The sequence below is a fragment of the Aulonocara sp. 'chitande type north' Nkhata Bay genome, linkage group LG11 (assembly GCF_057382095.1).
Source record: "Aulonocara sp. 'chitande type north' Nkhata Bay isolate Kocher_YH1m ecotype deep benthic linkage group LG11, A_spYH_male_GT1.1, whole genome shotgun sequence".
Lineage (NCBI taxonomy): Eukaryota > Metazoa > Chordata > Actinopteri > Cichliformes > Cichlidae > Aulonocara > Aulonocara sp. 'chitande type north' Nkhata Bay.
Genome location: NC_141354.1, coordinates 26483278 through 26506471, shown reverse-complemented (window position 1 = coordinate 26506471; position 23194 = coordinate 26483278). Strand labels below are relative to the sequence as shown.

Here is a 23194-nt window from a genome sequence, read left to right as displayed (position 1 = left end):
GGGCCTGAGAATCCTAGAAGTGCTCCAGCACCCTGAGGATTAGTGAGTGTCTTTCCCTGCATATTATCATACTTACTGCAACGTAGCTGCAGTCACAATAAGGATGACTGTGATGAAACATTTAAGGAGAGGGACTGCCAAAGCAAACAAATCTACTGCACAAGCACCATTAACAGTTTATCATATATATCATATAGATACATATATATTTATATATACAATCAATAATGACAGCCCTTCATCATTTCATGCTCTTTTACTTGTCACATTCAGTCTACAGGTCCATCATAAAGAATTCCAGGAAGCATTTCTCCATTTACAAACACGTAACAAGTGCCTACGAACCACTTTTCATGCAGTCTCAGTAGAACTATTAAACAGCTATATATACAACCCGGATAGTGTGTCATGTGGATTCAGTTTCTGCCCACTGGGGAGGTAAAAACATGTGAGTCTACATGCACACATGCATGCATGGGAATGTATGTGACTGCCAGGATGTCAAGTAGTCTCTAGAGAGATGAGTGTGAAGATTTGTTATTTCTGAGATAATCAGTCGGTTTTTGGATGGAGCAAAAAACTCGGGTGGCATGCTGGCGGTGACGCAGTGAGGTCGGGGTGGCAGAACGAGACGGGGAGGCCCCATAGGTATGAGGATAGGGGTACATAGTTAAAATTCAAGTATTAAGTTTCCCAACCTCTGCAGTGAAATGCATTGCGATGAGCTCTGGCCTAATTATAGAGGAGTGGAGTCTGGGGGAGGGGGGTGTTTGGCAGAGGGGTTAAGAGTCACTCTGCAAAGGGGTGAAAATGGGTGAATGTCAAATTGGAGGGCAGACATGGTGTCGTGCCAGCAGAACAAAGGAAGGCAGCTATTTTATGTCAAATCGTTTTAATAATAACCAATAGTGGTGCCATATACTGAGCACAGTTTACATACTGTAAACCAATGTTTCCTGTTTGAGACGTTAGCATCCTATGACAAAAATAAATTGTATTTACTGCATTGCACATAGAGTGATTAGAGACAACACCACAAGCATTGACCATTCATAAAGCACAAAACAAATCCTTTTATATACAGAGGACGCATGCCCACATACTTCTCTGATATCAACATAGTGTTTCATCTGTTTCATTCAACTTACATTCATCTGCTACACTGAAGCAGCATTTACACAAGTGTAAAACACAGGTAATAAAATAAATAGTAATACAGAAAATATTAAGATTTAAAAAGCTTAACAGAATTTCCTGCATGTACATGTAATCATATAACATGTACATGATATAATTACTAGCGCTATCAAAACAAAGCATTTGCTACTGTTTAATGTTGATATATGTCAATTTAAGCATGATATAAATAGAAATAAAAAATAACAATATTAAGCAGCCTGATTCCAAAGTTTTCACTTGTTTATTTATAATTCGAACAGATTAAAGTCCAAATTTGGTTTTGCTATTGCATTATTTTGTGTCACATTCTTCCAAGAACAGCAAGCGGAGATTAGAAAGTCAGTTGACATTAGTAGGCATGAGAAATGAGTGAGTGTGTAGATCAACAAAACATTTTCCCCTTATCTTAAATTATTGTTATACCAATCTAGGTCATGTAAACGTTCTAACTTGTGTCATGATCTAACCTAACTGTGCCCTCATCAAACTTAAACTATGGTGTAATGTAATGAATTCTTCAAATGCACAGCTAAATATTGTAATTTTGCCAATAGTCACATCAGAAAACATTAGTATGAGAAGAGTTTCTCCAGGGCATGGACTACACTGTATATTCTAATTTAACTGTGTTTTTAGGGAGAGGTGAGCTTTCATACAAAGCAGACTATGAACAAACCTCAAAAAAAAAGTCTTAGCAATTAAAAAGAAAAGCATCTGCACGACTTATCCCAGTATAAAGGTTGGGTTTATATGTTTGTACAGCTACAGGCGGACTAACAAACCTATTTGTGACGCAGGTTTGAGTAAATACTAAAAAAGTCAGCAGTAGCCCCATCAGTCATTCGATTTTATGCTAAAATGAACAAAAGCACTTCGTTGCAAAATCTACCTCTGCAGGCCATGCTGTGTTGTGTATGTGTTGTTGACTCCCTTTCATAAATTTAAGACCAAGTTAGTATGGCTTCTCTGGCAAAACCAATGCCAAGAGCAAGCTTGACATCACAGCTGTCAGAAATCAATTTCTCCTTCCTCATAAGCAAAGACGTCGTGAATACTGTGTGCAGCATCGGAGGGCTAGGTGTCGCTGTTCTTGTGTGGAAAACATTTCTGCCATGGGCTGAAAGGAAGAGCGAGAATGATGAAGAGGACGCCTCCAAAAATAAGAATGCCTCCCGCTGAGCCCACGCAGGCCACAGACCAGGACAGTTCATGGTGTAAAGGTATGGAGTGGTCACTGGACAGTAAGGCCAGCACAGACTGGTGGAATATGAGGACAGAGAGCAGGACCAGTACACCTGCATGAGAAGATAAAAAAGTAACAGTAACATTTAAAAGTTCAATCAGCAGTTACAATCCTTAAAATACTCATGAAAATATTGTCCTAGCATGACTAAAAAAAGAGTCACATCCCACCTGATAGGATGAAGCAGAAGGAGGCTGGCTTAAGAAAGAATTGCACTCCTTTGCTGAGCGACATGGCGATGCATATGGAGCCCATCACCATCATGGTCAGACTCAAAAGGGCCAAGACAGCTGCTGCTAGATTCAGACCTGTGAGGGAGAGCAGCGAGAAATAACAAAATATAAAGCGCAGATGTTCAGAAGTGCATGCAGAAAGAAATCTGCAGCACAAAAGATGGAGGAATTATTGTGAGGTCTGGAAACTAGTTATGTTACACCACCTCACACATGTTTGATTCCTCTGGGATTTTGGTTAAATCTGGATTTTTGTTAAAGAACAAAAATGATGTCATCTGTGCTCCTTCCTGTACTGGCTCTGCTTAAAACAGATTTTCCTGGCATTCCAAACCTGAACAGGTGCGACCCCAAAAAATAGCCTGTGCCAATTGTGCTGTTTTTGTTTTGTTTTTTTGATTCTCCAACACGTAGATATTATTTCATTAATAAAAGCATTGCAGATAACAGGAATGGTCATAGTTGGTCAATTCCTTCCGTCAGAGTAACGAGTAACATCACAGACTAGCCACCTCTTATTATCATTTTTTATTCTCTTTTTAAACAAATAAATAAAATCATATAAATATGTAACTCTACATACTTGTGAGTAATTTCAACAGAATTTCTGTTATTACTGTAGCCCAGTTGCAGTACTTTCGTAGCCCACCCCGGTCAACACTTTAGGAATCTATGCTTTGAAAAATTGCCACAAAGTTAGCATAAACCGTAAACACAGTACAAAATAGATATGCTAGCTTCCCGGTAGCTCAGAACCTAAAATGTACTTTTCTGTAATAACCAGCAGGGGGCGACTCGACTCTTCTGGATGCAAGAAGATTTGTGGTTGTGCCTATGGGTAAATGACCATCAGCTTCCTTTCCTATTTGACCTCTGTAAAAAAATTACTGAAACGTTTATGGGCTCACTCACTAGTTTCGGGTCATATTGAGTAAAAACTAAGTACATTTTGTAAATTAAGGTCACTGTTAAAGTCAGAAAGGGTTAGATGGGATATGCTCATTGGCTAATGACTTATGATTGAGAAGTGGTATACCCTTACTTATTTTTCACAGGACTGTGCATATCTGTTGGTGTGATTATGTCAAGTCTACTGTGCAGCCACTGACAGCAAATCTTTCCCACAGCTCATATGTCAAATGCCGCCTTCTCTTTAACCATATCAGCAAGCAAATTTTCAAAACAGCCTCTGCTCACAACTTACGACCAAAAGATAAAAATGACTGATGTTTGCTGTGATGTAAGTAGCCTATTAATTCTCATCCAGCTTATCTCCAAACTACACTGAAACCAGTGGCTCCCTGGGCAGCACAGCAAACACATTAATCAGTCTGATAGCTTATGGCTTGCTTTGGAAAAGGGGTGGCAGTGGAAGTTAATGGTCTAAAACATGCAAAAACCACCAGTACGGTCCTGTGAGCACCGCAGTGAGCATCTTTATTGAAAGAAGAAGCTGCTGGTGTAACTGCTAATGTGTATGTCCAGGGGAAGGTGTAACATCTCACTCTTCTTAGTTGTCTTCTTGAATATGACTGCATTCTCCCCAGAGGTGAAGAATTTGAAGTAAGTACAGTTGGATTCTGTGGGCATAAAGAAGAGATCAGACAAAGAAACACACGTGCACCCACGCGCTCGCGCTCGCACACGCACTTACACACTCACTCTCCTATGGACGACTTCTTGTCTTCTCTGATGTGCCTACTATGCATCCATGCACTCTGTCCTTCCAGGCATCATTCCTATTTATATCGAGCATTAGCTGGAATACCCAGAGACACACACCTCTTCGCACACAAACACACACACATACGCACACTCCAGCACTGCACATATGGTGCCGCCAAAGAGGGTGAGAGACAGCAAAACACTAAGGGTGGATGGCAGAGGGGAGAAATAGTGGTAGACAGAGAGAAGGGGCAGATGGAGGCTAATGAAGGGACATGGCTACAGAAGACGGGAAGAGGATGTGCCGGGTGAAAAAGAAGGAGGAAGATGCGAGAAGTATGGATACAGGCTCAGAGGATGAGAGCGGTGAAAAGGAGGAGTGAGTTGCTGGCAGATGGAAGGGTGGTGAGTGAAGGGAAAGAGAGAGGGTAGCCGCAGATGGAGAAGGAGGTGAGACGAGCGAGCAGGAGATGTCAAGAGGGGGGGGGGAAACACAGGGGGGTTAGTTAATACTGCATTAGTTATACACTCTCACTCGGTCCCTGCCTGTCCCCCCTCGTTTCCCCTTCTCTATATTTAGACAAAAACTGTGAAGTAGTCAGATTCCGTTTGGCTTCACAAGTGCATAGTGATGACTTTCACCCACTGAAAATTATGTGCTCCAAGATGACCACGTGCATGTGCATGTGCACACACACACACACACACACACACACACACACACACACACACACATATTCTGACATCCTTCCTCACCACACAAATATAGCTGTGGCTGAGGGCATTTGCAAACATTTTTTAATGAAGCAGACCGTCCATTTGTCAACCATACTGATTTTGTAACACATTATGCTATCACAGTCAACTGGTTTTGCTCCCACTACCCCCGCTGAGACTGTAATTATTGAGCCGCCATGTTTCTCTCCAGCAGGCAGCGAAGATGGATAGCTGGTGTCGGGATGACAGACACGGCATCGTCAGGCCGCACTTTGAGCGGGACGGGAGCCAGAGGCATGTAAACAGGGATGTGAAATGGGGAACCATAGATGGCAAAAACATTTGTTTTCCTGCAAACATGATGAGCCCACGGCCATCTGTGACAGGCGGCGTGGGCCAACAGTGTTGGGACGTGTGATGAAGATTGTCAGAAGCATACTGGCTTCTCTCAAACACCAACAGAGCATCTTGGAATCATATCTGCCAGCTCGAAGCAGTCAAAAAGGCACAAAAGATAAATTAGCAAAGGATAGATAAATAATCCTTGAAAACTGGATCATTAAGTTGTATATGTGAACCACTTGTGTCTCTGAAATTTAAAGAGACTTTGTGATTTCTTCAGACCGCTGCTGGGTCCTGGCAGAATCCACGAGACATGTGTGATTCCAGGAGCAAGTCTTTCTCCTCCAGTACCTGCCTCTTTCCATCTCCAGACTCACTTTTCAGACAGAAATAGGTCATTGTGCAGATAATCGGCGCACTCCGGAGAACATAACCATGGTCAAGTTGAATAAAGTGCTTTTAGAAAGAACCTGTCACTACTCTAAACATGAATGTCCGTCAGCACAATAAACCTCTGGTTTGCCCCTTTATCACCTGTCTGCACTCTTGGTAAAACAGGAGATGATTCGATGCTTAGTCAGGAGAAAATCTTAATATTAATAATGCCCTGTTACACAGATCATGTTATGACTGCCAACAAATATGCTGTATATTGTATCTGCATGCTGCTGTGTGTTGGTCCAGCAGGATCCAAACTGATAAAGCACCACTGTGTTTATGCACTTGAATGCATTTTCACGCTTTATACTTTTTAATGATTCAATTTGCACATTATCTGTAGGATGACCTAGATACATACTGTATCTACACAAGCGGCTTCAGATACCCAACTCTCATTATTCCTTTGCAAATCCACACAAGTGTACATACACACAAGGAATACATTTATTTTTAAATCTATATCAAAACTCAGAAAAATGTTGCTCAGAAAAATGAAGACTGTTCGCGTTGGATGCAAATGACTTTTTTAAACAAAGTGGCAACAGAGCTTTTTTCAGCCTCTTATGAGTTCAGATACAAATGTATTCCCAGGGGCCATACATTATGTCAGCTATGACAGCTCACTCTTATTTTACAACATTTGTCATGGCACAGAAAACCTACAGTGATTAAGGGTGATGTCAGCAACTTCTTTCCACAAACAGTCTCTGACCCCTTGCTGTTAATCCACTTTGATACCGATACACATACTGTAACATGGTGGCAGCTTCAATTCAGACTTGCAAGGAAAGCAGACAGGGAGTTAAACACAAAATAGTCCCTGCAGAAACTCACCAGCTCATCTTGTGCAGATCAAACAGATTTACACAAATTCACACAGACACACACACACACACACCACTCTGAGGTCTCACCTCCAGGTAGATCAGCAGGACCACAGCTTGTCCTCTCTGGGTCTATTTCATCCACCCGTAGGGTGCGGATGCAGCCCTTCCAAAGGCCGTAATGGGCCAGCTGGCAGGTCTGGTTGCCGCTGAAATTCTTTGGTTGGGCCAGCTCCACCCAAAACTCTGTCCCCATGCCGAGCACCGTGAGGGTCACACCGACGATAGAGACAAAGAAAGCCAGCTTGATCTTTCCCTCCTGGCTGTCGCTCAACTTGTGGATCCGCCTCTGTCCTCTACCACCTTTCATTCCAGCCAAACCTCCACTCTGTCCTGCCACCCCTGTGCGACCCTCCTCATCCTGTTGTACAAAGAAGTTGGACCACATACTGATCTAAAGTGGCCAGAACCGAAGAAGTACAGGGGATGGGACGGGACACCTCAAATGAAGATTAGAGAAGCAGATAATAGATGAAAAGTGTTTTAATTAGAATCAAATAATGAGATGTTTTAGGTTCGGAAGGCGAAAGTTTGCAAGAGAGCTATCAGTTGTCCTGTGATGGACGGGAAAATTGAGCAAAAGCAGTGAGAAGATCAAGTAAAAATAAATGGGCTGGACATAAGAGATATGAATAGAACTACTGTGAAGTGGAGAGGGGGGCAGATGAAGTGAGGTAATGACAAAATGGGATAGATGGAGGCAAGGACCAGGAGAGCTGTCTGTCTGTTTTCCGTCCAGGCTTCTGAAAAAGAGAGATGAAACAGGAAGATGAAAGAGTAGCCAGCATATGCTTCACCAGAGCAAAATCCTTTCATCACCAGCGTAATATTTAATTTCCAACAGCTTTATCAGCATCTACAGTATTCCCTCCCTAAAAGCCATATGAAATGCTCTCAGCCAACAATAGATAAGCCATATGGCAGATTTTGCAGGAGATGTAGAAACAATTCGACTGGAAGAGCTACTGGAGTAGGTTTGTGCAAGGTCAAGGTGAGAGATAACACCGTAGTGTCACACCGGACCACCCAGCTTCCAATTTCCCAGATGAGTTGACAACCCATCGTCTCTCTGAGCAGGTACACTATCTCTGGCTTAGACACAGATCCCCTTTGATCTGAGGGGATAATGGATTGCCACAAATACCTCTCAGGCTGCATTACTTATACCAGGAAAACTGGGAATATGTAGCAGCGGCTGTGCACTTGCACATGTGTGCTTCAGCACGAGTTTGGTCCCAGCTTACAGAGACTTTCAACTGTGAGCGAGGGACCTTTGGAGCGATTTAAACAAAGTGAGTGACGGGGCACAACGGTGTCGATGGTCTGCACGAGAGGTGATAATTCAATCCTGAACCCTCTGACAGAGAGAGGGGGCTATAGTAATTAACTCTGCTGTGAGGTCCAACAGGTCACAGAGTGGAGGCGAGAGGCCTGGCCAGTTAGGAAAGCAGCACCAGCAGGCCACGCACAGTTGGCGAATCACCTAATTCAGAGCTTTGGGCTGACAGCATCAGAGGTTTTATTTAGGCAACATGTGCAAAGTCTCACCGCAAAGCCTTTGTCTTTGATACTTTGTAGTATGTGAGGAGACATAATAATAAACATAATAAACATGTAACAAAAAACATTTCATTGTCATTTAGTCGTGCTGCGTGTCGTCTGCCCCGCAATAATCACAATAATAACAATTCAGTAAGAGCAGACAGCATTTACACAGAGCATGAGAAGATGGTTCTGCAATGTCAATAAACAATAATATCAGCTTATCAACAAGCACTAAGTGACAGTTGGGGTAAAAATCATTTTATAGCTAACAAAAGGCAGGTACATACGTGTGACTAGTGAACCAAAGGTATGGAATAGCAACCGTGCATTAAAATAACCCTCCAACATTAACTGTAATAGAGGACATCAATACTGCAGCTGCTGACAGCCAAATTAGTGGTCATAGAATTACAAACCTTGATCACATTACATTCATATTAACCACAGTGTGATCAGACAGCTCAGAGGAGCCAAGCTGCTCTCAGGGTGGGCGACACAAACAAGTGCTTACTTTGCAGTAAGTGAAGGATTATCCTTAGCAGGGTATATAGAGCATGTATACAAAGTTATATACTATAATGCAACGAAAACTTTGGTGCAGTAGCCTAAATTCTAAAGCGTCTGAACACAGGATATAACTTCATGCTGCATTTTCTGTCGTGAAAATTAGAAATTCTCTCTACTGCTTGACCGGTGACAGCCACCGCCACCTGTGTGACACGTGGGCGTAAGAAAGCAACAGCTGGCTAATGCACTTGATTGAAAAGAAGAATAAATCTGACCTGTGTCGTGTGTGTTGTTCAGCTCGAGAGGAAGAGAAGCATGAAACTTAATAGAGGGGGGAGAGCAGTGATGTGAGAGTGAGTGTGAGAGAGAGAGAGTGAGAGAGAGAGAGAGAGAGAGAGAGAGAGAGAGAGAGAGAGAGGGGAAAGGGGTGGGAGAGAGGAACGTAAGAGTTATGGAAAGTGAGTGTAAAGGAGTAGAGGTGGGGGATGTGAAGGGGGTTGGAGTCTGGTTGGTTAATGCTGTTGCCCATTAAATGCGTGTGCATCTGTGTGTGTGTGTGGGTGGGTGTGTGTCTGGTGTTTGGCCCCCAGACTGTGCTTACACCTCACGTTTAATCTCAACAGCATCCAGCTCATGCTCCATAAATGTTTCAAATTTTAAATCAGCAAGGAAAGTTGCTGCAGGGTGGTCCGCTCACATGATGACAAGCCTGCCAGCATGATAAAAAACATCTCTGTATCTGCGACAGCCTTGCTGTTTGTGTGTGTGTGTGCGTCTATTTCGGACAGCCACCTGTTAATGACATTAAGTAAGAGTGAAGGAGGAGTCTGTGTTTATATGAGAGGGACCAGAACAGCATTTTACAGCAACACAATACACTGTGAAGAGGTGAAAATCTAACAGAGAGACAGATTGAAAGTGTACTCGGGGTTTAAAAAGAGCCACAGCATGCAGGGACGCATATAGAAGGGGGAAAAAAGACGTATGAGAACAGGAGATAAAAGGGGAGTAAAAACTGTAAGGGAATGCTGAAGTCTGAGGCAGCTGCCGAAATGGACAACACTGGCTGAAATGAAGCGGTACAGAGAGGAAAATGAGAATGTGCAGCCCCCATTTCATTCCTCACTGAACAAGGTCCAGGGAGACTTCAGAGGCTCAGGCTGATCTTGTGGAAAGCTTTTCTCGTGGCCCATCCCTGCTTGGCCGTTCCACAGTTTAGGTTACATACGTGGCACAGCGAGAGAGAGAGAGGGAGGGAGGCCAAACCCTGCAGCCAGCAACACTAAGGGAGGGCGGGGATGGGTGGGGGATGCAAACCGAGAGTGAGTCGGGGACAGAAACACATAACAGGAGACAATTGCAGAAAAGGGACAAAGTAGGCCGCAGGCTGTGACAGGGAAATAAACACCTGGAATGTCCAAAAAAGTCAAACTCTGCTTCTCTTTTCCTTTTTTCAGTCTGCAGACGGCCTCTTCAGACAGAGGTCACATGCTAAATGCGTGACATCCATGATAGATTAATTAATGTGGAGGACAGCTATCTGTTTTAAGGCACACATGTGTGCCAATTCTTTAAAATCGCTTCCTCTAATTACACACACCACCACTGCTCATCCATCATATAAGATAGATCCAAAGTGTCCACAGGCAGTTGGAGGCCATCAATATTCTACATTATGCTGATGTGAACAGTCTTGTTCATATGTCTTGTAGTGCCCCTGTCAGCAGTGCTGATTTATGCTTGTACTGTACGCTCATGTATGCACTCATGCGCATGCCGTTCACACTTATGATTACAGCTACAGAAAATTCTTAGTTTCATGCTGCTAAGTAGTACTGACTAAGAGTATTTGCCCACTTGAAGCATCTGATGATTTTCCTACTACGAACAATCCTGCAAAAAGCTTTAAAACTCAATAATGAACTTGATAAAACAAAAAAAGGGACTGCAGAAGTATCCTGAGTATCCGGTAAGGGAAAGGGGGGACTTTTATATCTGTTCACCTGCTGGTTAACACAAATATATAATCAACCAATCACATGGCCAGTGAGCGGTAGTTCTCTGGGTGTCTCTGCGTTGTTGATGCCAGAGGTCAGAGGAGAACTGCCAGACTGTTTCGACCTGACAGGAAGGCAACAGTAAGTCAGATAAGTTCCCGTTACAATCAACGTATGCAGAAAAGCATTTCTGATGGAACAACAGATCGGACCTTGAAGCAAATTCAATGTACCACTGTGTCACATAAAGAGATACAGGTTCCTTCTATTAGGTAGTAAATTGTTGTTAATCAATCTAATTTTTGAACAGATCAACGAGTAACTGATCTGATACGATGCTCTATGATATCTTCCTGGAGAAAAAGACACATTTTTATTAACAGCAGCTGTCAAGGCAGATGCCACTGAGACAGCAAAAGATAAACTGACCTTTTGGTATACGCCTGGAGATCACTGAGAGCGATGTGGACAGTTAGGAAAAAACCCTCAATCTTTTCAGGGGTAAGACTTAATAACTAGATTAAAGTAAAAAATTAATGTTCAGTCATACTGCTGGATGGCTTTTATTAAGATATATTAATGTATGTGTCTTGGTACACATTAACAGCTATACACCAAATCTATATGTGCACTTAAACTTTTAATAAGTGGTGCTGAAAGGTCTCGAGAGCCTTTTAACACCACAAGGGCAGGGTAGTTTCTCTTTTCCAGCATGCAAAGGATTTGTTTGACGTCACTCTTTCGACTGACCAATGCTGGGAACAATGGGAAAGTGCAAGAAAGTCAATGAAGTTATAAGAAGGAGAACTGCAGATTTAGAGAAGTTGTGAAGGTCTCTTGAAGCTATTTCCAAAAAAACATTCCAAGATCATCCATTATTTTAAACATGTAAATGTAAGTACAAGTAATTCAGGTATATCAGCACATTTCCACGGTCCAAATTCTTCATCTTCACCTCGAATCAACAGCAAGATGGCTGAAACTTGGACACTGTTGGGTCAATAATCAAAAGCATGTTCAGGAACAACCCGAACAAAAGCAAACCAAAAGTGGTTTTGAAAAGCAGGCTAACATTAGCTAATGCTAAACTAAGCCATGCTAATGGACTTACCAAAGCCCTGAACTCAACCCTATTGTATATTTGTGTATTTATGCTTAAAAGGTGTCTGTGCCAGGAAACCAACCAATTTTAATGAACTCTACCAATTCTGCCAAGTAGAGTAGTAAAATATCCAACCACAAAATGCGAGAAGCTTGTTGATGGATGTTGATGGAATTTACTAATAGACCAAATATTAATATGATGGATGTATATATCTGATGCCGTATATTCCCACCCGGGAAAAAGAACAGTTCAAAGTGGTCATTAAAAGCCCATAATTACCATAACATTGATGAATGAATGTATGTAAACTACAACTATAAATTCCCAAATTTCATCACCACCATTACCTTATACATTAATTCATGCATCCTGGGATAAGCTGCCTGCAGTCTTTGTGCAGTTTACATGTTCTGTTTAGTAACAGTTATGTTACTCTGTAGATTCATATTTTAAAGTTCCAGTTTCCTGCCCATTGACCCTTTTCTAAATGATAAACACTACAAATATGGCTTGTCTGCATTGCATTAATGTTTGATCTCTTCTATTGCAAATCATTGACATTTTTACACAGGTGGAAGAGCATCAACAGGACACATTTCTACTAATGTTTTTGACATGTACGTATTATTAAGTTCTTTCTTGTGAGGTGTTTACTTCGTCTAACCTCCTGTGGATTAAATACAAACTGGATCATGTACTCAATGTGTCCATTCTATTCCACTGTTGCACTCTCCCACTGCTGCAGTGTTCTATCTTTTTGAATGAAGATCAATGGGGATGCACTGCCTAGAATGACAATGACCATCACCAGAGTCTTGCATCCGCCACTAGAGGGAGATAATGTATTAACAAGCCTTTACTGCAGCGTTAGGCCTGGGGAGGGCATACAATGCACTTGAGAGAGGGCTGCCAATAACATTCAGCGGCTTTCATGACAGACAGCCATCTCTAAAAGACTCAGGGTCAGCTCTCCATTTTTGCTCCAGTGGACATGGTTTCAACTGCATGAGAGAGCTGCTGATTTACCTTTGTCCTGAGGGAACTACTGGGTAGTGAGTGTTGCATCAGAGGCCCTGCTGCTGCTGGGTTTTGTGCAGTGAGGTGCAGCGATGCAGATAGAGATGGGTAGTATAGAGCTGACACAGGACATTATTGCATGACAGAGTGTAGTTGCTTTCCTGTAACCATTTTACATGAAATCCAGGCTGAATAAGACAATCCAGCTTTTGCTCTGCCTTACTCTTTGTACCTTGTGAGATGTAGAAAAATAAATGGGTTAATTGGAAGAACATAAATGACTTGGCTCAAAATAAGCCTGAATCTATCATCAAGATTGACATGATTCAGTTGGATTTTTTATATATATGAAAACTATATGCTCACGGTCACTTTATTAAGTACACCTGTTCTAATCACTCATGGCAGCAACTCAATGCATTTAAAGCTTGAGAACGTGGTCAGGATGACCTGCTGAAGTTGAAGCTGAGCATCAGAGGAATGGGAAGACAGGCAATCAGTCACTTGTTACAAGCGAGCTATGCAGAAGAGCATTTGTCAATGCAAAACACACAGAACGATGAAGCAGAAGAGCTATAGCAGCCGAAGAGCATGCTCCTCTCTGTTAGCTAAAAACAGGAAAATGAGGCTACAATTTACACCTAGATTGAACAATAGAAGACTGGAAAAACATTGTCTCGTCTGGATTTCTACTTCAACATTCGTTTGGTAGGATCAGAATTGGGCTTAAACATAAAAAAGATCCGGTCTTGTACAAGACGTTCAGGCTGTCTGGGTGTGGTGTAATAGTGTGGGGATATTTTCTTGGCATACTTTGGACCCCTTAGAAGCAACTGAGCTTCAATTAAATGCCACAGTATTCCCAAATATTGTTGTCCATCCCTTTATATCTATTCACTTTTGATGACTTCTTCCAGCAGGTTGACACACCATGTCACAAAGCTCAAATCATCACAAACTGGCTGCTTGAACGCAACTATCAGGTCAGTATGAATCAAAATCTCTGAAGAATGCTTCAAGCATCTTGTTGAATCTATACCATGAAGAACTGAGGCAGTTGTGGCCCCTGTGTGTGACCAATGTTTATACTACTCTTACGTAAAAGTCAGTCTAGTGACTGTGAAATAGCACCATCATTTGGACATTACCAATAACTACAGTTTGATTAATTATGCTATCAGGTCAGTAAAGCTGACTGTGGCTCCAGTCTACTCCATCTCCATTATTAACTGTGCTACGGTGTGGTGAATGGATGTGGGCGTGCACAGGAAAAGGAAGCACAAAGGGAAGAAAAGCAGTCATGTAAATTCATGTTTTAATCAACATTTGAAAACAAACTGGACAAATGAAAGACTGCTTCTGCTTTTATAAACTATGTGTGGCTTTTAGGTTTTAAATCATTTAAGAAATCACATTTTTTTCCAGAGAAAAAGAAACTAAAAGACACTTAAAAAAAAAGAAAAGAAAAGCAGATTTTCAGAAAGTAAGGAGTAACATCTCTAAAGTGTTATCACTGACACAGTCTCTCTTTCAGCGCTGTAAAGCAAACCAAAGGATCAAATGAAAGCACAGTCTCAAGCCCATACAGTTTGAACATGTGGTCCTCAGAGGATACAGGGCAGAAGATGAGGGAGATGAGCGATAAGCAGATTGTGTCTACGTACACAGGGACTGTTTTCTATCAACCCAACAGCTGACCTCAGATTTAGTGAAATTACCAAATAGTTCAACAGCAGAAAAATGACTAACAGTGAACACTAAAATTTAAAAATCAGGTTACTTTATTTGTTTTCCCTAAATAATCTCCTCAAAGCCCCCAAATTTCTGAAGGAGATTGTAGTATTAGTTTTACTTTTAACTCTGATTTTAATTTTTTGAAAGACAAATCTGGCATTTTGTGATTTTAGTTTCACTCTGCAGTACAACATGAGTCGTGGGTATTAGTCTCATGTTTATTTGGTCTTGTCAGAGGTGAGACGCTGCACAAACAAACAACTGGGTCCAACACATCTTACATCCCAAATCTGCTGGGAAACAAGGAAAAATGTGAGCTGGCTGAAGGACAAGACAGTAACATACATGAATATATAGACATCATTGGTAGAGGGGTAAGCCATATTTCTTTCAATAGCAAATTGACATGTAATAACATTAAGGCTTGTTGGTAAGGAAGAAATATATATCCCCCCATGAAATCCCCTCCCAATCTGTCTTTATTGTCTCTTAAACTAAATCAGGGCTGAACTGCTGAGACGAAACAATCTCACCTTTAAAATGCTGTTCACAAAAGATGGACGTGACAAAAGTTGCAAAAATTTGAACAAAAACAAGAAAGCGCATAATTAAAAAAAAAAAAATTCTCTTTTTTTTTGCAGTTTGTGTTATTCTAAGGGACTGAATGCAGGGTGATATTACAGCTGAAATCAGTGAAGCTACACACAGTATCAGAACAATTACAGTTGACATTCAGATAGAGTCCAATCAGACAACAGATTTTCTAGAGATCATCCTGAAGGGTGGGGGGCAGCAGTCTGATGAAAATGAAGGAACATAAGGAAAGGACAGAGTCCAGACAGAGGGAGGGAAAAAAATAATAATAAGAGTGTTCTTTTGCCTTTCTAATGATGACAGAAAAGCTGAAGTGGATGTTACAACTACTGTGTATCTACACTGGATGGTCAAATGAAAATGCCCTCCCATCTTCCTCTCCATCTCCCCAAAACCTCCCTGTCACATTTTTTTTTTTTTTTTACCCCCCAACCAGAATCTTCCAGTAAGTGCCCTACCGCGGCTCCTTCCTAATGTACTTAAAACAGGCTAACTCCATTTAAATACAAACCTTAAAGTGTGGCACCCCCCCTCCCACCCAGAAATGACATCCCTGTCTCACAAAGTATAAAAAATGTTCGCCCAACCCCTGGACCTATTATTACACACTTTTTTTTTCTCAAAAATCTTTAACTTGCCCACCCACCCAGCGACACCACTAGCAACCAAACCTAGCCCCCTTTTATTATGTACTGAAAACAAACCCCATAAATTCTCCTCCTCCATTTCCAATTCTGTCTTAACTGCTGAATATTTCGTGAAGATCTCCAATGATAATCTGGATATCACCACTGCCAAACAAATAATACTCCCAGATCGACCTGCAACGTTGCGCTACACACACACACAAAAAAAAAAAAAAAAAATCACTTTGGGGGCTGATTTGGAAACTGGCAGTGCACACCCTCCCCATTCCCCTCTTCTCGTCATGCGCCCTCTACCAGAAATCCCGGCGGTGATAGGCGTCTGGATCGCAGTATTTGGTCACCACCACCCTGTTGGCAAACTTCCTGCCTGTCAGCCCCTGCATGGCCTTCTGGGAGTCAAAAACTGATGTGAACTCCACAAAGATCTGAAATTTTTTTAAAAAGATTAAAAAAAAAAATTAAAAAAAAAAGCAGTGAGGGCTTGTAACATCTCACAGCATTGTTTACCACAAGTCAAATGTAAACGGCTCCTACCTTGCCGGTTCCAGGCACTTCCAGGCCATCGACAGGTCGAGGTATCTCAATGCTTTTAACTTGGCCGTACTTGCTGCACTCATCCCTGACGTCCTCCACAATCTCCTCGTACTCTTCGTCATCCAACAGCTCTTCAGGGGCCACCATGTTCATCAGGCACAACACCTCCGTGGGCAGACCGCCCATCTGAGTCACGGAGCTGTTCAGACCTGGCACCTGCAGCGTCACTGGAGTCTGGTTTATACTCGACTGGAAGGAGACACACAAAGGTTAGATGAGGCATTTTATAGCACAGCTTTCTCTACATTTTACAGTAAACTGTATAAAGCCAACAATTTAATATTCTTTACATCCATTTTCACAGCTAAAAAAACAAAACAAAACAAAACAAAAACAAAACAAAACAAAACAAAAAAAAAACTACTGGCCACTGCCACCCACCAGACAAACAATCTCAGTCCAGCTTAAACTCAGTTTGGTCTCCAATCACCGTTTTCGTAAGTGTGGTTGCAGCTTTAACCCTAGGTAGTGTCGGCTGCTGGTTCATAAAATATTGAGAAAATGTGTTTTCGGGTGAACACGTTTTAACTGATTTCATGCAGAGCTTCAGTCAGCAGTATTTCATTGGCCATAGCCGATTAGTAATAAATACGATCTGTTTCATATTTTATTATTATTGTACCGTATCCAATTGAATCCGAATGGATGTACTACACAGAGATTAGTTCAGGCAGTGATAAGGAAAGTGCTGCTACATGCATTTTTCCTGCTTTTATTATAAAATAATAATTATAAAATAATAATAAAAGCAGGGGGAGGCAACTAAAAATGTACTACATTTAGATGTGCACTTGTAAATGGTTAAATTTAAGAGTAACTTCATGAATTGCTGGAGAAGAGTGGCCAAACAATCTTTATGCATTTTACACTCTCTAAAAGAGCATCGATCCTCCCACCACCCGCTGTCATCTGTCCAGCTCCTGGACACTTACCAGAGTTGCGTTCTTCGATCCCACACTGGCTCTTTGCACCAGAAGCTTCTTGTCTCCCAGCTGCATGCCGTTCAGTCCAGCAATAGCCTATAATGACATAACAACGTTGAAAACCATGCCTTCAAAAACTCATACTACAGAGATAGCATTGTATATTCTGTTGGACTGGTTACCTGGTCATTAAGGTTGACATCAACATATTCACAAAAGGCATATCCTTTGGATAGGCCTGTGGCGCTGTCCTTCACCAGGTTAAAAGCCTTCAGAGGGCCAAATGACGTCAACAGCTCTTTCACCTAGCACACATGATGCATAAAGGTCACTGCAAGGCATTTCCAATGGTTTCCAACAGGTCTCATGAACACCAGACACTCCCAACATGACACCACTGTTCAAGATGTGTTACTGGGTAACATGACAGCAAACATAAAAAGAATAACACAATGCTCCTTCTCTTTCGCTTCTTCCAACAGTAAGTATAGTGTCTCTATGTTTCAATACTAGTGGAAATTATATGCCGATGTATGCACATTTTTTTTTCAGAAAAGCACAAGAAAGAACAGAGTACACTCTGGGGTTCTTTAACCTTTAGTCATGTGAGAAATACAGGACTCAAAGTATAACAGAATGCAATGTAGTGTTGTTTGGGCCATTTTGCAAGGTGAGTGTGTAAGTGTATTGTGCAGAACAATTGATACTGAACAAGCTGTACTGCACTTATAAGAAAATATGAGCTGTTTAAGGCACAAACACTGACCTGGTCATCATTCAGGTAGTTAGGCAAGCCACCAATGAAGAGCTTGTGAGCAGAGTCTGGGACTACTGTGGACACCACACCTGCAGGAGCAGCAACAGACAGAAACATTAATGGAGAAATTGAGTTCACACAGATTACAATTTGCTGAGAATTGTGCCAGAAGTAATTAGAGTTAAAAACCATTAATTGTCTGTATACCAGGCACATAGACACTGGGGTTCTCGCTCATGCCGGGCAGGGGCTGGTAATCGTGGGGACGGCGAATCTTAAGACTCTGGCCTTGAAAGATGATGCCATCAAAGGCCATTGCCTGTGTTGTTTCATCCACAGAACGGAACTACACAAGACAAAAGATGGCTGACTTCAAAACTGCGTATTTTAATAAGGTTTTAGTATTATACCAAGAGAGAACAATCAGTGTTCATGGGAAAATTGACTCACCTCAAGGAAGGCAAAGTTCTTATCCTGATTGATCTGTACTGCAAGAACGGGATTGCCGGGGGCCTGAGTAAGACCACCCAAACGCATCTGGGCATTAAAGAAGTCCATCATTGACTCCTAAACATAAGGGAGGGGAAAAAATAATAGATTGTGTTAATTTGCACAATAACAACCAAACACAAGTATAAATTACTGCAGGATGTTTATAGGGCAGGAGCCAAAGTCAAATGCTGTCCTGTTACTCACCTCTGTGATACCAAAGGGGATATTGCCCACATAGAGCCGACGAGCCTGTCGGGTCATCTGGCTACCCACTACAGGTACTGGGGTTGGAGTAACAGCCAGGCCATCTGGAGTCATGGTCGGCAGGAGGGCTGTAGCTGGGATCTGGCCTGCAGCTGGAGCGTGAAGACAGGAAATATTTAACAACCTCATTCTGTTGTTTCAATAAAGCCATGTGGCAGATTAATACGCACATAAACGTGGAACTATTATGCTCATTTCTATTCTTCATATTTTGCATTTTTGGACTCCATTAATCATTTTTCATCTTAAGCTGGGCCTTGGTATAGCCCCTTAGTTCTACTATGTTTCTGTTAAGGGTGAAAACGAGTAATTTTACACACACTGACTATGTTTAAAATATGATGGGAAAATAAGGAAGAGCATAATAGATCCACTTTAAAGGTGTCTTTCATTCAAGTAAGGCAGAATCAAATATTGTAGTAAACATATAAATAGATGAGACGAGAAGGAAAATGGATGGTTACCTTGCATGGCTTTGTACTGCATGGGAGTGATGTGTTCAAAACCAGGTGGAGGGACATCCCAGTACTTCTTCACCTTCTTCTTCTTCTCACGGTGGGGAGAACGGCTGTTTGAGGAACACACAATCATCATGTAACATATCTCTCATTAGCTCACACTGGACTACTACAGGAAACGATGGTTTGATTTCAGAAATGAACAAAACAGACTACATTTCAATCACAACACTGTAAAACTCATGTTAAAGATGATAAAAGGGATAGAAAACCCTCATCCAGGCAGTTATTTACATACTAAACGGTAGACAGAATCTAAGAAGATAATTAAAATCCAGTTGCTGCAGTAATGCACAAACCAGCTTTGTGTTAGTTTGCTGTATTACCTTCCAGCATTGTCCTGGGGGAAGCTGGATGGTGAGCTGAAATGACATCGGAAGGGTTTCACATTTCTCTCAAATAATAAACACATTAACCAACATTTCCACTTGACAAAATTAGAGCTTCCATTTTGAATACAAGTCAGTCACTAAGTGAGCCTCACAGCTGGCACGAATTCAAACTATTAATGAGGCAATGAAAGCATAAATTACATCGTTAAAAATTGAGGAGCCAGATATTACATCTTTTTAACTACTCACACTGCATATCTGCAAGTAACGCGTTTTATACTGGTACCGAGAAAGAAAAGAGTCAAGCAGCAGTCAAGCAAAGAGGTCACATTCACAGCCAATAAGAAGCAGGAAACTGGAAAACTTTGCAGAAGTCCGCAAGAGAGTGAACATAATGAAGCAGTCACAAAGGAGATGTGTGACTTCAAATGAGAAGTTATTGTATATAAATGCAATCCAAAGGTGAAAGTGAAGGAAAGACTGGCTAATCGTGAGCATAAACACATACGGTTATGTGTTGCCCCGTCAACAGGCAAGCTTTCATCTCTTTGGTATCAAAGATGATGTTCTTAGAAGAACGGACAATTTTCCCACAGCAAGAAGCTTAACGAGATTTGATCAAAGACTGCAGATCAGGCTTGTCACGAGAAAAAGTGGGAGCACATTTCAGAGACACCCGATATTATGCAACTTCAGAGTGAATATGCAAATAATCTACGTTTCAGAAAAGATTCTTTCTGGAGTTTTATTAATAGACCTGAAATTCTTTTTAAAAAACAGTTTTGACTCTTGATATTCTGCATGATGAGTTCCACAGTCGACAGGAAGTGGCAGAAGCTCATTGCCTAAGCTAGTTTTTAGTTCTGATTAATGTGTTTAAGTGCATTTGTTGTCCTGAACAGCAACACAATATGCTATTAAGACAGAAAAACCAAACAAACAAACAAAAGAAAAAGAACAGATGACAGCAAAAGCCAGGAAGGAGAGGGCTGCATTTTGCAAACATAACAAATTTTTATAGTGTCAGTTTTTTGTGCGCATGTGCTTGAGTTTGGAATTTGCAGCCACCTACTGTGCGGCACGATGTCAGTGCAAAGTCGAGGGTGTTTAGACAAGCTGGTGTTTCAACACATTTGTATTGCATATATATAGGGCAATTTAAAACTTCAAAAATTTAGTGTTTACATGTTTGTGAGATCCAAGTTTACTTGGACTCACAAGTAGCTTTCATCATTGTACTAAGAAGGTGTCCAGAGGTTAATATAATCTGATCTATTCTTTGCAGATGCTTTATTTTCGGCCAGTGTGATGACTATACAATGTACACTACATTCCAGTATAGTGGGGCGATTCTTGATGCAACACAGTAGCTTTGACTGCTTGTTGGCCCAGATGTGGTACTAACCTGCGTCTGTGTCTCCGCTCCTTACTGTCTCCACGGCGGTCTCTGCTGCGTCTGTCCCTGTCTCTGCTCCTCCTCTTCCTCTCTCTGCTGCGACTGCGGGACGAGGACCGACGGTGGTGGCGGTTCTCTTTGTCCCTTTCAGCTGTAGGAATTAAATATTAAGTGTTTAATAACTTGCATGACTGCACATAAATGGGATACATAGCTAGCTGGGGATATACACCAATTAGCCACAGCATTAAAACCAGTGAGAGGTGACACTTAACACTGATCATCTTGTGGATGTTTAATTGAAATGTACAATCCACATCCAACTACACCTCGTTCCCACTGCCTTGCACTCCTAGATAGCAAAAGAAAAAAAAAAAACTGCAAGGGCCATGAAGAATGGCTCAAAGGATTAACACAGCCTCAAAACTGCATCATAACAATTTGAAAGAGTATTTGTAGGATCCATTCAGACAAGCTGGATACAGAATATCCACTCACAACCTACAGGACCCAAAAAGATCCACTGCTCCCTGTCTATGGTTGAACAAAAAGCCCATGTCCATAGGCCACAAGGTATTTCTGAAGCCCTATGGAGAGACCACACAATATTAGTCCTGTGTACCGTATGGGTGTACACATAGCTTAATTTACAGATTGGTAAAATAAACCAAATAAACTTTACATAGACATAAGACCATAAGCCTTGTAGTGCTATACAGCAGGATATTTGAAATTATAAGGAAATGCTAAAGTGGTTACGTTAGCATTTTATAAATAAATACTGGTTATGGTAGCATTTTAAAAACAAGACCACAGCTTTTATAGATTAATAACGTGAATAACAGCTCGTAGAATTTAATAAACCCCATCCACTACACGGATGCAGCTCATAGTGTGCGTGTATCTATACAAATCTACCTTGAAAACAGTCTGTGTCGGATAAGTTTTTTTTTAACTGGTACAGTTACTGGTTGTGTGTCGAAAAGTTAGAGGCAATAATCTAGTAGTAATAGTAATCTGGATTAGAAACGTTCAGTGCACGCAACAGCTGCAAAGAATGAATGCTAGCTGCACCAATTATTCAGTCAGCTGCTTTAAAGAAACAGTAACCTTTATTTAGTTTGTATTTGGTTACCGGTAAACTTACAGAAAAGTCGGAAAAATGCTCATCCAACAGAATAAAATGACGAGCAATATTCCCGTAAAACTGTAGGCTAGTAATTTGCTAATACTGTTCCAGTAAATAGACATGGCCACAGTAGGATACACTGATGGCGGCCTGTACAAACAAAGGCACCATTGGCGTTTCTAAATGCTGATGCAAAAAGAAAAAGTGATTTACCTTGTTTGTTTTCAGATAACTGTCTTTCGAATTCGTCGAAGTCCGACATCTCTCTGCTGAAGCCTGCTACGCTTTCGGAGATTGCGTTGCTCAGTTGGCGGTGGCTAGCTTAAGCTAGCAACAAAGTGAACAACACTTTTAAAAACAAGTGTCTTGCAGATGCAGCTCCGGAAAGTTAGCCTCGACTAGTAGCTTACCTAACGACAGATTTATCGAAAATGTTTAACTAGAACATATATTAGCGGCAAAGTATTTGTTTACAACGTAACAGCAGAATCATTGATAAAGAAAACGTGTTCGCATGGGTTAGCCTGCTAACGTTAGCTAACTAGCTTGTAGCAAAGTCCAGAAGAATAGTGGGCCCGTGGCTCCTAGCTAGCTACCAACGCCGAATGAATGAGCTTCTTTTCGGAGCCCAAAGCGGATCCGGGGAGTTAATGATCCACGGGAGCCAGTTGTTCGGCTTTACAAGACAAATATATGCGCTTTCAAATATTTCGAAGCTAGAGAAAACAATTAAGACTTCGGTATGCCCGCTTTTTTTGCTCCGTCTCCCTGGAGCTCCGTGACACAGGAAGTTGATGAATGCCTTGTTTCCGGTGAGTGAGAAAGAAGAGACGCTCCGGTGTCCGTTTTCGCTTGTTTTTTATTCTTTTCCCATCAGAGTTAATTTATCTGCTAAGGACATGCTGAGTCCCAAAGTGTCAAAGTTTTATTTTGTAGTTC

The 23194-nt window shown here is 41.5% G+C and overlaps 2 protein-coding genes across 5 annotated transcripts; both read right to left on the bottom strand.

Annotated features, from left to right (window-relative positions):
* Positions 1 to 243: 243 nt before the first annotated feature.
* On the bottom strand, positions 244 to 9108 carry cacng6b (calcium channel, voltage-dependent, gamma subunit 6b). The gene is made up of 5 exons (XM_086311541.1): positions 9032 to 9108; positions 6735 to 7447; positions 4161 to 4235; positions 2593 to 2730; positions 244 to 2474 (listed from the first exon to the last, which is right to left on the bottom strand). The coding sequence occupies exons 2-5, from the start codon at positions 7090 to 7092 to the stop codon at positions 2254 to 2256; spliced, it is 792 nt and encodes a 263-aa protein (XP_086167667.1). The 5' UTR covers positions 7093 to 7447; positions 9032 to 9108; the 3' UTR covers positions 244 to 2253.
* A 5065-nt stretch (positions 9109 to 14173) lies between these two features.
* Positions 14174 to 23066, bottom strand: u2af2a (U2 small nuclear RNA auxiliary factor 2a). 4 transcript variants are annotated; one of them, XM_086311529.1, is made up of 12 exons: positions 22469 to 23064; positions 21136 to 21277; positions 19725 to 19760; positions 19345 to 19448; positions 18821 to 18972; positions 18575 to 18691; positions 18314 to 18470; positions 18134 to 18213; positions 17550 to 17672; positions 17377 to 17463; positions 16385 to 16633; positions 14174 to 16275 (listed from the first exon to the last, which is right to left on the bottom strand). In XM_086311529.1, the coding sequence occupies exons 1-12, from the start codon at positions 22515 to 22517 to the stop codon at positions 16141 to 16143; spliced, it is 1431 nt and encodes a 476-aa protein (XP_086167655.1). In that variant the 5' UTR covers positions 22518 to 23064; the 3' UTR covers positions 14174 to 16140. The 4 variants fall into 4 exon arrangements, with proteins under 4 accessions (XP_086167655.1, XP_086167656.1, XP_086167657.1 ...); XM_086311530.1 differs by having other exon boundaries at positions 18332 to 18470; positions 22469 to 23063; XM_086311531.1 differs by lacking the exon at positions 19725 to 19760 and having other exon boundaries at positions 22469 to 23066.
* Positions 23067 to 23194: the final 128 nt, after the last annotated feature.

Excerpts from the sequence above, each read along its gene's own strand:
- u2af2a (XM_086311529.1), bottom strand. The coding sequence starts at position 22,517 with ATGTCGGACTTCGACGAATTCGAAAGACAGTTATCTGAAAACAAACAA. Across the intron at positions 19,449-19,724 it reads CCCCAGGACAATGCTGGAAG|CCGTTCTCCCCACCGTGAGA; the intron begins GTAATACAGCAA and ends TTCCTCAAACAG. Across the intron at positions 18,973-19,344 it reads GCAGTACAAAGCCATGCAAG|CTGCAGGCCAGATCCCAGCT; the intron begins GTAACCATCCAT and ends TTCACGCTCCAG.
- cacng6b (XM_086311541.1), bottom strand. The coding sequence starts at position 7,092 with ATGTGGTCCAACTTCTTTGTACAACAGGATGAGGAGGGTCGCACAGGG. Across the intron at positions 4,236-6,734 it reads TCCTGCTGATCTACCTGGAG|AATCCAACTGTACTTACTTC; the intron begins GTGAGACCTCAG and ends TTATGCCCACAG. Across the intron at positions 2,475-2,592 it reads CTTCTGCTTCATCCTATCAG|GTGTACTGGTCCTGCTCTCT; the intron begins GTGGGATGTGAC and ends CTTCTCATGCAG.